This window comes from Salmo salar, chromosome 06 (genome assembly GCF_965601325.2).
Source record: "Salmo salar chromosome 06, fSalSal1, whole genome shotgun sequence".
Classification (NCBI taxonomy): Eukaryota; Metazoa; Chordata; class Actinopteri; order Salmoniformes; family Salmonidae; genus Salmo; species Salmo salar.
Window position 1 is genome coordinate 75,661,603 of NC_138296.1, and position 14,774 is coordinate 75,676,376.

The 14,774-nt window shown below is 49.6% G+C and overlaps 1 protein-coding gene across 2 annotated transcripts in view; it reads left to right on the top strand.

Annotated features, from left to right (window-relative positions):
* The window catches only part of wasf1 (WASP family member 1), a 158,506-nt gene that overhangs the window by 42,982 nt on the left and 100,750 nt on the right, over nt 1-14,774 (top strand). For both annotated transcript variants that reach the window (XM_014205484.3, XM_082976968.1), the window contains exons 2-3: nt 9,798-9,960; nt 10,363-10,497. In XM_014205484.3, coding sequence (XP_014060959.3) covers nt 9,828-9,960; nt 10,363-10,497 — 268 coding nt within the window. In that variant the 5' untranslated portion in view covers nt 9,798-9,827. The remainder of the gene's footprint in view (nt 1-9,797; nt 9,961-10,362; nt 10,498-14,774) is intronic.

Here is a 14,774-nt window from a genome sequence, read left to right on the forward strand (position 1 = left end):
GAGTGGGAGGTAGATGGGGAGTGGGAGGTAGATGGGGTGGGGGGAGGTAGATGGGGAGTGGGAGGTAGATGGGGAGTGGGAGGTAGATGGGGAGTGGGAGGTAGATGGGGAGTGGGAGGTAGACGGGGAGTGGGAGGTAGATGGGGAGTGGGAGGTAGATGGGGAGTGGGAGGTAGATGGGGAGTGGGAGGTAGACGGGGAGTGGGAGGTAGATGGGGAGTGGGAAGTGGACGGGGAGTGGGAGGTAGATGGGGAGTGGGAGGTAGATGGGGAGTGGGAGGTAGATGGGGAGTGGGAGGTAGATGGGGAGTGGGAGGTAGATGGGGAGTGGGAAGTGGACGGGGAGTGGGAGGTAGATGGGGAGTGGGAGGTAGATGGGGAGTGGGAGGTAGATGGGGAGTGGGAGGTAGACGGGGAGTGGGAGGTAGATGGGGAGTGGGAGGTAGACGGGGAGTGGGAGGTAGATGGGGAGTGGGAGGTAGACGGAGAGTGGGAGGTAGACGGGGAGTGGGAGGTAGACGGGGAGTGGGAGGTAGACGGGGAGTGGGAGGTAGACGGGGAGTGGGAGGTAGATGGGGAGTGGGAGGTAGATGGGGAGTGGGAGGTAGATGGGGAGTGGGAGGTAGATGGGGAGTGGGAGGTTGGGGCAGTAGGGAAAGACTGCAGATTGAAGAAAAGCAAGAAGAAGGAAGGAGACATTAGAATTGGTGATTGCAGTTGTAATGAATCTTTTTGCAGAGATCAACCCTGATTATTCCCTTAAAGGCTCTCATCTCCTATGTGGTGGTGGCTTAGTGGAGGAGGAATCCAATCAGGGTTGTCATGGTCCAGAGCAGTTGAGGGCCACAATGCTCCTCCATTTTGTCTGAAGGACATTCCTCAGTCAATGAGATATGAAAGGGAGACGGAAGAGAGTGATGAGAGTACCATCTCAAAAATAACAGTAGTGAATGGAGGGAAATTCTCCCTCATCCTTATTCAACATGGAGAAAAGAGAGAAGAATACATTCTGGCAGATTGGAATAAATCTCATTCTGAGACGTCATTTTGAAACCTCCATTGTTATGTTAATTAAAACACTGGTAAGCATGTGTAAAATGGCAGGTCGAGTTAGAATATATCTTGATTGAATGTAACCCAGTGTTGTAAAGGTACTAGAATGTGATAATATCTTAGCCGGTTCCTTCCAGTGTGTGGCTTTAACCATCCATCTGGTACCACACCCACTATTCCTGCCTTTTGCCTGGTTGACTACTTCTCGTTAACATCATTTCTTGTTAAGGTCCAGAATTGTAGTATTATAGGTGATTGCTCGTTAAGTTGTGGAATTGGAGTGTTCTTCCTTAATAGGTGTATTGATCAGGAGGAACACAGGACAGGTTCGGAGGGATTTGGGAAAGCAGCACCACTTGGCTGCAATTACACAGGCAGCCCAATTCTGATCTTCCTTTCACTAATTGGTCTTTTGACCAATCAGATCAGCTCTGAAAAAAGATCTGACGTGATAAGATCTAATGTGATTGGTCAAAAGACCAATTAGTGGGAAAAACGATCAGAATTGGGTTGCCTGACACTGAGGAAGAATAAACAGGCTGGATTAGCAAACCTGTGGACAGTCACAGACAGACTGACAGACAGACAGACTGACTAGCAGACCTGAGCAGAGGGATGGACGGCTCTGCAGACAGACAGACTGACTAGCAGACCTGAGCAGAGGGATGGACGGCTCTGCAGACAGACAGACTGACTAGCAGACCTGAGCAGAAGGATGGACGGCTCTGCAGACAGACAGACTGACTAGCAGACCTGAGCAGAGGGATGGACGGCTCTGCAGACAGACAGACTGACTAGCAGACCTGAGCAGAGGGATGGACGGCTCTGCAGACAGACAGACTGACTAGCAGACCTGAGCAGAGGGATGGACGGCTCTGCAGACAGGCAGACTGACTAGCAGACCTGAGCAGAGGGATGGACGGCTCTGCAGACAGACAGACTGACTAGCAGACCTGAGCAGAGGGATGGACGGCTCTACAGACAGACAGACATAAAGTAGTCTATGTTGTGGTTAAGAGAGTAATGCACAGTGATCTCTGTTCTGGTGCTACAAGCAGTGTTGATTATGGCTCAGCCATGTCCAGTTATTATGCAAAGATATGTGGTAGTGGCAGATATGCCAATAAATAAATGCTGGTCCTCCTCCTTCCTCACCTCTTCCTTTCCCCCCTCATCCTCCATCCCCTCCTCCTCCTCATTCCCACCATCCTCCTTCCCCCTCCCTCCCCCTCCTTCCCTCCGCATTCCCACCATCCTCCTTCCCCCTCCTCCTCTTCCTTTCCCTCCTCCTCCTTCCCCCCTCCTTTCCTCCTCATTCCCACCATCCTCCTTCCCCCTCCCTCCCCCTCCTTCCCTCCGCATTCCCACCATCCTCCTTCCCCCTCCTCCTCTTCCTTTCCCTCCTCCTCCTTCCCCCCTCCTTTCCTCCTCATTCCCACCATCCTCCTTCCCCCTCCCTCCCCCTCCTTCCCTCCGCATTCCCACCATCCTCCTTCCCCCTCCTCCTCTTCCTTTCCCTCCTCCTCCTTCCCCCCTCCTTTCCTCCTCATTCCCACCATCCTCCTTCCCCCTCCCTCCCCCTCCTTCCCTCCGCATTCCCACCATCCTCCTTCCCCCTCCTCCTCTTCCTTTCCCTCCTCCTCCTTCCCCCCTCCTTTCCCTCCCTCCCCTTCCTTCCTTCCCTCCTCCTCTTCCTTTCCCTCCCCCTCCTTCCCCTCCTCCTCTCAGAGAGCAGATGAGATAGGAGATGAATCAATTACTTCTCATGTGAACCCATGACAGAGCTGTCAAAGGGGGGGTCGCAGAGGAGCACTGTGTCTGTGTGTATACGTGTGTATGTGTCTGTGTGTATACATGTGTATGTGTCTGTGTGTATACGTGTGTGTATATGTCTGTGTGTATACATGTGTATATGTCTGTGTGTATACATGTGTATATGTCTGTGTGTATACATGTGTATATGTCTGTGTGTATACGTGTGTATATGTCTGTGTGTATACATGTGTATATGTCTGTGTGTATACATGTGTATATGTCTGTGTGTATACGTGTGTGTATATGTCTGTGTGTATACGTGTGTGTATATGTCTGTGTGTATACGTGTGTATATGTCTGTGTGTATACGTGTGTGTATATGTCTGTGTGTATATGTGTGTGTATCTGTCTGTGTGTATACGTGTGTATATGTCTGTGTGTATACATGTGTATATGTCTGTGTGTATACGTGTGTATATGTCTGTGTGTATACATGTGTATATGTCTGTGTGTATACGTGTGTGTATATGTCTGTGTGTATACGTGTGTGTATATGTCTGTGTGTATACGTGTGTATATGTCTGTGTGTATACGTGTGTGTATATGTCTGTGTGTATACATGTGTATATGTCTGTGTGTATACGTGTGTGTATATGTCTGTGTGTATACATGTGTATATGTCTGTGTGTATACGTGTGTATATGTCTGTGTGTATACGTGTGTATATATGTCTGTGTGTATATGTCTGTGTGTATACATGTGTATATGTCTGTGTGTATACGTGTGTGTATATGTCTGTGTGTATATGTCTGTGTGTATATGTGTGTGTATATGTCTGTGTGTATATGTCTGTGTGTATATGTGTGTGTATCTGTCTGTGTGTATACGTGTGTATATGTCTGTGTGTATACATGTGTGTATATGTCGGGGGTGTGTATATGTCGTGTGTGTGTATATGTCTGTGTGTGTTTGTCTGTGTGTATATGTCTGTATGTGTCTGTCTGTGTGTATATGTCTGTGTGTGTGTATATGTCTGTGTGTATACATGTGTATATGTCTGTGTGTGTGTGTGTATATGTCTGTGTGTATATGTCTGTGTGTGTTTGTCTGTGTGTATATGTCTGTGTGTGTCTGTCTGTGTATATGTCTGTATGTGTCTGTCTGTGTGTATATGTCTGTGTGTGTGTGTATATGTCTGTATGTGTCTGTCTGTGTGTATATGTCTGTGTGTGTGTATATGTCTGTATGTGTCTGTCTGTGTGTATATGTCTGTGTGTGTGTATATTTCTGTGTGTACTGTATATGTCTGTGTGTGTCTGTGCACGTGTGTGTGTGTTTGTCCTAGTGGAGCAATATGACACGTGATGTGTGTGAGAAATTGTCTGCTTTCCCTACCTGAGGATATATGAGTCACCATCAGTCAATTGCTGTCCAACCAAAGAGCCAGCATCGAAGCAGAAATCATCACACATGTCTATCTCTCCTCAAGCCCTCCCCCTCTCCCCACCTTTCATTTCTCTCTACCTCTCTTTCCTTCTCTCTCTCTCTAGTTAGTAAGAACTGGGATAAAGCTTCTCTCTTCTTTGTTGAGAGATCCATCCATCGCATCCCACTCTGTCTAAAAGCGGGTGTTTCTGTGCTCTATCTGAGAGCCTTTATTTCTGTTTTCTTCATCCGTCTCTGCTGTCATCCTCTGAGTACAATAACACACCTGACATGACATTGTTAGGTATGAGAATAATGTTTCACACCCACCATCATCCATTGCTTTCCTTTATAGAGGAAAAGGAGAGATGGGGGGACTGGGAGGAGAGGACAAGAAGAGAGATAGGAGAGATGGAGGACTGGGAGGAGAGGACAAGAAGAGAGATAGGAGAGATGGGGGACTGGGAGGAGAGGACAAGAAGAGAGATAGGAGAGATGGAGGACTGGGAGGAGAGGACAAGAAGAGAGATAGGAGAAGGAGAGATGGGGGACTGGGAGGAGAGGAGGGACAAGAAGAGAGATAGGAGAAGGAGAGATGGGAGGACTGGGAGGAGAGGAGGGGACAAGAAGAGAGATAGGAGAAGGAGAGATGGGAGACTGGGAGGAGAGGAGGGGACAAGAAGAGAGATAGGAGAAGGAGAGATGGGGGACTGGGAGGAGAGGAGGGGACAAGAAGAGAGATAGGATATACATTAGCAGGCACATTAGTCACCCTGTTCTTGTGTGTGTGTGTGTGTGTGTATGTGTGTGTGTGTGTGTGTGTGTGTGTGTGTGTGTGTGTGTGTGTGTGTGTGTGTGTGTGTGTGTGTGTGTGTGTGTGTGTGTGTGTGTGTGTGTGTGTGTGTGTGTGTGTGTGTGTGTGTGTGTGTGTGTGTGTGTGATGTGTGTGTGTGTGTGTGTGTGTGTGTGTGTGTGTGTGTGTGTGTATGTGTGTGTGTGTGTGTGTGTGTGTGTGTGTGTGTGTGTGTGTGTGTGTGTGTGTGTGTGTGTGTGTGTGTGTGTGTGTGTGTGTGTGTGTGTGTGTGTGTGTGTGTGAGCGACCTTCACTGTGCTATGTGTTGGTCGTACATTACATTAGGAAATGCAGTAGCAGATATAGTATGTGGAGGTTGACGGAGCAGCAAATTGCCTCTTAGGGCCTGTAACCAAAGGGTTAACCATAAACACCTTGGCAGCAGGGTCCTGGAAAAGGTCAGGGTCAACGGGCGGCCCAACAGGAAGTGTGTGTGCGTGTCTGTGTGCGTAAGCAATCAAGAGGGCGAGACGGAGGGGTATTGATGAGAGGAGGGTAGAAGAGGTGTAGCTTTGTAGTTGGGTGGGGATTGAGCTAATATGGTGCTCTTGTACGGGTTTGATGGTTTTAAAGAATATGTCACTAACAGTACAGTTTGAAGTACATCTGATGGAGCTTAAAGCCCTCTTAGAGAAATACGAGCGTTTATCATTACCCTGTATGGAGGCGGTGGAGTTATATTAAGAGGATTCTAACGTGACTTACATCAACAAACCATTTAACTTCCCACTAGCCCATAAACTGTGTGTTTAGTTGCTATTGCTTCTAAGGCCTCTTCTGGCCTACTTTCTGGGGATGTGCTCAGTGATCATATTCCTTTGCTCCGTGGCTGTAACATCATTACAGAGTTCTATAGAAATATATCAGCGTTTAATTAAAGTAGATTAAAAGACGTAGAATAATGGTTGGTACTAACAAGTGTTTCTGTACTAGTTGGTCTTTCAGACAGCCCATTACACCTGGTCTGCTCTCCACTCTATCACACGTGTGTGTCTGCCTTGATTACAGAGCTGATTCATTCATTATGATGTATTCATGTCAGGGAGGGAGAGGATGGCTGGTTGGACATGATAGACTACCATTGTCACAGAGAGACTCTGCTGTTCAAATGCCTGTCCCTCTAGGTTCCCTTACTTTAAATGTGGCCTACACTTTGCTTGTAAATGGATCTATTCTTCCTTTTCTAACTTTTGACCTTCCTTTCTTCCCCCTCTCTCCATGGTGTAATTATTTACCCATTCAGTTAAATGGGGCTTCTTGATTGAAGAGAACTGTGTCAGTGGGGAAAAATGCTGAGTAAGACTAGCACTGTCGCAGGAGAACTTTCATGCAATGCAGGAAATGTAAAACTTGTAGTGTTTTTGAGGTTAAAATGGCTTTTCCTTTAAGAAAAATGTATCAACTCCTACAAAAACTCCTACAATGTATCAACTCCTACATCCCTACCTAAGTATGAGTAGCCTGTGTGTTTTGACTTTCCCCAATGTGTACTCTAACTGTATGCATTATTCATGATTTCGAGAGAGAGAGAGAGAGACAGAGAGAGAGACAGAGAGAGAGACAGAGAGAGAGAGACAGAGAGAGAGAGAGAGAGAGAGAGACAGAGAGACAGAGAGAGAGACAGAGAGAGAGAGAGAGAGAGCGAGAGAGAGAGAAGGAGAGAGAGAGAGACTGTTTTCTAGGTTTGGATTTGGTTGCTTTCGGGGACTTAGTGTGAGTGTAAAGTGCATATGCTCTGTAAGAATAGCCAGTTGTGTTCTAGGTATCTAGTGGGCATGCTTTCTGCATGCATGTGTTTGAGTGTGAATAAGAACCAGCGTCTTTCAGTTGGGGTTTTAGCAGCAGCATGGTAGCCATGGAGAGGTGACAGATGGGAAGTGTCTATCCTGTTAGCCATGGAGAGGTGACAGACAGGGGAAGTGTCTATCCTGTTAGCCATGGAGAGATGACAGACAGGGGAAGTGTCTATCCTGTTAGCCATGGAGAGGTGACAGACAGGGGAAGTGTCTATCCTGTTAGCCATGGAGAGGTGACAGACAGGGGAAGTGTCTATCCTGTTAGCCATGGAGAGGTGACAGACAGGGGAAGTGTCTATCCTGTTAGCCATGGAGAGGTGACAGACAGGGGAAGTGTCTATCCTGTTAGCCATGGAGAGGTGACAGACAGGGGAAGTGTCTATCCTGTTAGCCATGGAGAGGTGACAGACAGGGGAAGTGTCTATCCTGTTAGCCATGGAGAGGTGACAGACAGGGGAAGTGTCTATCCTGTTAGCCAGTTAGGAGGTATCCAGGATGTTATAACTCAACGCCCCCTTTCCCTCTCCCTCCTTCCCTCCCTCCCGCTCTCTGTATCTCTTTAGGTGTGGTAGAGGTAGAGGAGGTATCCAGGATGTTATAACTCAACGCCCCCTCTCCCTCTCCCTCCTTCCATCCCTCCCTCTCTCTGTATCTCTTTAGGTGTGGTAGAGGTAGAGGAGGTATCCAGGATGTTATAACTCAACTAGATGTCGACCAACTATGATTTTTCGACGCCGATACCGATACCGGTTATTGGAGGGCCCAAAAAAGCCGGTGCCGATTAATCGGCCGGTTATTTTTTTCCTTTTTTATAATACTGACAATTACAACAATACTGAATGAACACTTATTTTAACTTAATATAATACATCAATAAAATCAATTTAGCGTCAAATAAATAATGAAACATGTTCAATTTGGTTTAAATAATGCAAAACAAAGTGTTGGAGAAGAAAGTAAAAGTGCAATATGTGCCATGTAAGAAAGCTAACGTTTAAGTTCCTTGCTCAGAACATGGAAACATATGAAAGCTGGTGGTTCCTTTTAACATGAGTCTTCAATATTCCCAGGTAAGAAGTTTTAGGTTGTAGTTATTATAGGAATTATAGGACTATTTCTCTCTATACGATTTGTATTTCATATACCTTTGACTATTGGATGTTCTTATAGGCACTTTAGTATTGCCAGTGTAACAGTATAGCTTCCGTCCCTCTCCTCGCTCCTACCTGGGCTCGAACCAGGAACACATCGACAACAGCCACCCTCGAAGCAGCGTTACCCATGCAGAGGAAGGGAAACAACTACTCCAAGTCTCAGAGCGAGTGACGTTTGAAACGCTATTAGCTTGCACCCGGCTAACTAGCTAGCCATTTCACATCGGTTACACCAGCCTCATCTTGGGAGTTGATAGGCTTGAAGGGGTGGGTATAATTTGTGAAACGTTCCAACAGGAATCTGTTCCAAAAAACGTAAAGTAAAAGGTTGCCAACCAACAACGCATACAAAGTAGCAACGCATACAAACCTAGCTAACTAGCTGCCGAATAGGCATCAACTCACCACGTAGCTTATTCTTAATGTTTGTCCATAGGCAACCAGAGTGAGGACAGACATTTTTTGGAATAAACGTGATGAGTGAAAAACGCAATGAAATAGACCACTCCCTACCCGGTATCTTATTCTGCCTCGATAAAACTTTGTATGCATTGTTTTTTGGAAACCTTGTTATTTACGAAGTTTTTGGAATAGATTCCTGTTGGAACGTTCCACAAATTATACCCACCCAGGTTGAAGTCATAAACAGCGCAATGCTTGAAGCACAGCGAAGTGCTGTTTGAATGAATGCTTACGAGCCTGCTGGTGCCTACCACCGCTCAGTCAGACTGCTCTATCAAATCATAGACTTAATTATAATATAATAAACACACAGAAATACGAGCCTTAGGTCATTAGTATGGTCGAATCCGGAAACTATCATCTCGAAAACAAAAGTTTTTTTCTTTCAGTGACATACGGAACCGTTCCGTATTTTATCTAACGGGTGGCTAAGTCTAAATATTCCAGTTAGGCATTGATGTTTATGGTTAGGTACATTGGTGCAACGACAGTACTTTTTTCGCAGATGCGCTTGTTAAGTCAACACCCGTTTGTCGAAGTAGGCTGTGATTCAATGAAAATTAACAGGCACCGCATCGATTATATGCAACGCAGGACACGTTAGATAAACTAGTAATATCATCAACCATGTGTAGTTAACTAGTGATTATGTTAAGATTGATAGTTTTTTATAAGTCTAATGCTAGTTAGCAACTTACCTTGGCTTCTTGCTGCCCTCGCATAACAGGTAGTCAGCCTGTTAATCCTTGTGGAGTGCAATGTAAGGCAGGTGGTTAGAGCGTTGGACTGGTAACCGAAGGTTGCAAAAACGAATCCCCCCTGAACAAGGCAGTTAACCCCCGTTTCTAGGTCGTCATTGTAAATAAGAATGTGTTCTTAATCTGACTTGCCTAGTTAAATAAAGGTGTGTCAAAAAAATAAAAATAATAATAATAATAATTTCATTTTTTTTTTTTTTTATCGGCTAATCGGTGGCCAAAAATACCGATTACCGATTGTTATGAAAACTTTAATTAATCGGCCATTCCGATTAATCGGTCGACCTCTAACCTCAACCCCCCTCTCCCTCTCAATTCAATTAAAAGGGTTTATTGGCATGGGAAACATATGTTAACATTGCCAAAGCAAGTGAGGTAGATAATATACAAAAGTGAAATAAACAATAAAAATGACAAGTAAACATTACACTCAGAAGTTTTCTCTCTCTCCCTCTTTAGGTGTGGTAGAGGTAGAGGAGGTATCCAGGATGTTATAACTCAACCCCCCCCCCTCTCTCTCTTCCTCCCTCCTTTTCTCCAGGTGTGGTAGTCGTGGTCCAGGTATCCCAGGATGCCGTTGGTGAAGAGGAGTATCGAGCCCAGGCACCTGTGCCACACAGTGCTGCCGCGGGCCATCAAGAATGAGCTGGAGTGTGTGACCAATGTGTCCCTAGCTAATGTCATACGACAGCTCAGCAGCCTCAGTGAGTCACACACACCGTCTGCACACATATACAGCTAAACACACACACACACACACACACACGCACGCACGCACGCACGCACGCACGCACGCACGCACGCGCACTTGCACACATACACACACGCACGCACGCACGCACGCACATGCACACACACATACACACACACACACACACACACACACACACACACACACACACACACACACACACACACACACACACACACACACACACACACAGAAAACATGTTGTCACACACGCCCACCCACGTTTCTGTTAGGTAATCATGCTTCCTGTCTCTTTCCTCTCTGCTGATAAGCAGGTTTCATTATGCCTGACTGTATTACTCTATTATACTTCAGTGTGTGTAATATGTGTGTGTGTGTGTGTGTGTTGTAACAGGTAAGTATGCAGAGGACCTATTTGGGGAGCTGTTCAACGAGGCCCACTCCTTCTCCTTCCGGGTCAACTCCCTGCAGGAGCGGGTGGACCGCCTCTCTATCAGCGTCACACAGCTAGATCCTAAAGAGGAGGAGCGTGAGTACGGCGCACACACACACACACACACACACACACACACACCAGTATCAAACATACACGTACACACACTCATACAGTAGTCCTTACACACTCCGTTCTCTGGACATCCACCATTGATTCTTCCTCATCAGGATAAATTCATTCCTTCCAGTCCTCTCGTGTGTGTGTGTGTGTGTGTGTGTGTGTGTGTGTGTGTGTGTGGGTGTGTGTGTGTGTGTGTGTGTGTGTGCGTGTGCGTGTGTGTGTGTGTGTGTGGGCCATTGCCAGCCCCATCCAGTCTTAATGACCTTATTAGATGAACAGGCCGCAGTGAGACAGTGTCATTTTTCATCCCAACAGCTCCACAGTCCACACTGTACTAACAAACCCTCCGTTCCCCTACGCTGCCCTCCTCAGCAGGCGCAATAAGCCCCCATTATAGGCATTCTTACCAGCCTCCACTGTTTCACTTAGCCCTGCCTCACAATGGCCTGTCTTTGTGGGGAAACCAGATATCCAGATATATGTGCTATGTTATAGTGGCATAATAAAAAGGAGAGGGATAATGTCTGTCTGTCTGTCTGTCTGTCTGTCTGTCTGTCTGTCTGTCTGTCGAGGGGCCTGGGTAGGGCTGTCAGGTAAAACAGGTTCTAGAGCGAGGGAGATAGAGAGAGATAAAGGGATACAAAGAGAGAGGGTGAGAGAGAGAGCGAGGAAGAGGGACAGAGAACGTGAGAGAGAGAGAGGGACAGAGAGAGAAAGAGAGAAGGAGTGTAGTAGTAAGCTAATACCACGCTTCTGTGGTGAGGCATCGATTTCCCATGGGCCAACGGGGTGTTTCTAGCTTGGATTGGAGCGCTAGAGGTCTATAGATAAAGTACACTGGACTGTCCTCTGTACTGTCTTAGATAATAAAGCTGTAAAACTCTGAGTTTGTATGGAAGATATGTGTGTGTGTGTGTGTCTGTGTGTGTGTGTGTGTGTGTGTGTGTCTGTGTGTGTGTCTGTGTGTGTGTGTGTGTGTGTGTGTGTCTGTGTCTGTGTCTGTGTCTGTGTCTGTGTGTGTGTGTGTGTGTGTGTGTGCCGGGGGGGTAGCCTGTTAGCACAACAGACGGTTACCCATGCAATGGTAGAAGGGGATGTAGTAGAGTTTGTAACTTAGAGGTAAAAGGCAATAATGTTTATTAGTTTACACATCAATACTTAAAGAGATTCTCTGGTGCCTTTGTATACTTTTTAGACAGGAGTTCAGAAAGCAGCGCTCACGAAGCAAAAGTGGTCCCCGAAAATTGGGTCCTACGTCACATATTTGCACCACATCATTGCTCTCTCTCTCGCTCTGCTGTGTGTGCATCTTGCTAGCTGTCACTGTAACGGTTGTCTTCATGAATGGACCAAGGCGCAGCAGGTATGTGAATACTCATGGTTATTTTATTACCAAAAAAAGAGTAAAGCATCCACTTGAAAAAACAATGACGGTGACAACAGTAGCAGTTTTACAGGCTATACACGCAGTGTAAAAACAACTACCCACAAACCCAAGTGACAAACATACTCCTACATATATGACTCCCAATCAGGAACAACGATCCCCAGCTGTTCCTGATTAGGAGCCACAAGACCAACACAGAACACAAGACTGCCACGTCCTGACCCCAAAACTACAACAACAGCTCCATCTGCTGGTCAGGACGTGACAGTACCCCCCCCTCAAGGTGCAGACCCCGGAATGCACCTAACAATGAAAAAACACCAACAAACAAAAATCCCCAACAAAACCCATAAACAATAACCCCTAAACAATAAGGGAGGGAAGGGAGGGTGGCTGCCGTCACCGACGGCACTGTGCTACACCCTCCCTCCCCAACCCACCTATCCTGGAGGTGGCTCCGGTGCAGGACGTGGACCCTGCTCCACCCTCGGCGTCGCCCACTTTGGTGGAGCCGATAGCTGCACCAGGCAGACAGACCCCTCGAGCCGGTCCGGAGGACAGGAGGGCCCCTCGGGCTGGGCCGGGGAACAGGAGGGCCCCTCGGGCTGGGCCGGGGGACAGGAGGGCCCCTCGGGCTGGGCCGGGGGACAGGAGGGCCCCTCGGGCTGGGCCGGGGGACAGGAGGGCCCCTCGGGCTGGGCCGGGGGACAGGAGGGCCCCTCGGGCTGGGCCGGGGGACAGGAGGGCCCCTCGGGCTGGGCCGGGGGAGCAGGAGGGCCCCTCGGGCTGGGCCGGAGAGGCATGCGGGCCCCTCGGGCTGGGCCGGAAGGCATGCGGGCCCCTCGGGCTGGGCCGGAAGGCATGCGGGCCACTCGGGCTGGGCCGGAAGGCATGCGGGCCACTCGGGCTGGGCCGGAAGGCATGCGGGCCACTCGGGCTGGGCCGGAAGGCATGCGGGCCCCTCGGGCTGGGCCGGAAGGCATGCGGGCCCCTCGGGCTGGGCCGGAAGGCATGCGGGCCCCTCGGGCTGGGCCGGAAGGCATGCGGGCCCCTCGGGCTGGGCCGGAAGGCATGCGGGCCCCTCGGGCTGGGCCGGAAGGCATGCGGGCCACTCGGGCTGGGCCGGAAGGCATGCGGGCCACTCGGGCTGGGCCGGAAGGCATGCGGGCCACTCGGGCTGGGCCGGAAGGCATGCGGGCCACTCGGGCTGGACCGGAGGGCAGGAGGACCACTCGGGCTGGACCGGAGGGCAGGAGGACCACTCGGGCTGATCCTGACAGGCCGGGCACCCTGGCAGATCAGGGCAGGCGGGCACCTCTGGCAGAACAGGGCAGTCCGGCCACTCTGGCAGAACAGGGCAGTCCGGCCACTCCGGCAGAACAGGGCAGTCCGGCCACTCCGGCAGAACAGGGCAGTCCGGCCACTCCGGCAGAACAGGGCAGTCCGGCCACTCCGGCAGAACAGGGCAGTCCGGCCACTCCGGCAGAACAGGGCAGTCCGGCCACTCCGGCAGAACAGGGCAGTCCGGCCACTCTGGCAGAACAGGGCAGTCCGGCCACTCTGGCAGAACAGGGCAGTCCGGCCACTCCGGCAGTTCAGGGCAGTCCGGCCACTCCGCCAGTTCAGGGCAGTCCGGCCACTCCGGCAGTTCAGCGCAGTCCGGCCACTCCGGCAGTTCAGCGCAGTCCGACCACTCCGGCAGTTCAGCGCAGTCCGGCCACTCCGGCGACTGTTGACTGGCGGGCAGCTCCGACGACTGTTGACTGGCGGGCAGCTCCGACGACTGTTGACTGGCGGGCAGCTCCGACGACTGTTGACTGGCGGGCAGCTCCGATGACGACTGTTGACTGGCGGGCAGCTCCGATGACGACTGTTGACTCCTGATGCGTGGGGCAGGTATTGGACGTACCAGCCTGGAGACACGCACCTCCATGCTAGTGTGTCTAGCGGGAAACACCGGACCGAAAGGGCGCACTGGCGGTCTTGAGCGCAGGGTTGGCATCACCCGTTCCGGCTCGATGCTCCTATTGCCCTGGCACCTGCGGGGCGCTGGTACTGGGCGCACTGGGCTGTGCGTCCGTATAGGCGAGATGGTGCGCACCTCAGCGTAACATGGCGCCCTCCACCTCGTACGCACCTCCCTGTAGTCACGGGTAGCTGGCTTACGGCTCTTCCCTGGCCTGGCCAAACTACCCGTGTGCCCCCCCAAAAAAAAATCTTGGGGCTGCCTCTCGGGTTCCCTTAGCTCCCTTAACTTGTCCGCCCAGAATTTTCTCTCGTCCTGCCAGGTCCATTCTTCCATTTCCTTCTCCTGTGGCTTCCTCCTCTTCTGCTGCTTGGTCCTTTGGTGGTGGGTAGTTCTGTAACGGTTGTCTTCATGAATGGACCAAGGCGCAGCAGGTATGTGAATACTCATGGTTATTTTATTACCAAAAAAAGAGTAAAGCATCCACTTGAAAAAACAATGACGGTGACAACAGTAGCAGTTTTACAGGCTATACACGCAGTGTAAAAACAACTACCCACAAACCCAAGTGACAAACATACTCCTACATATATGACTCCCAATCAGGAACAACGATCCCCAGCTGTTCCTGATTAGGAGCCACAAGACCAACACAGAACACAAGACTGCCACGCCCTGACCCCAAAACTACAACAACAGCTCCATCTGCTGGTCAGGACGTGACAGTCACTCAAATGGTGAGGGGCTGAAACTCATTGGCTAGAACTCGAATTCCTAGGGGGCTGGCCCACGTGGGTGAAAATGTAGGGGAAATGGCGCCACACAGCTTCCAGAAAAACTGATGCTTTCAAGCTAGACAGTACTTCTACTCATAGATTATGCGTGTATGAACTACAC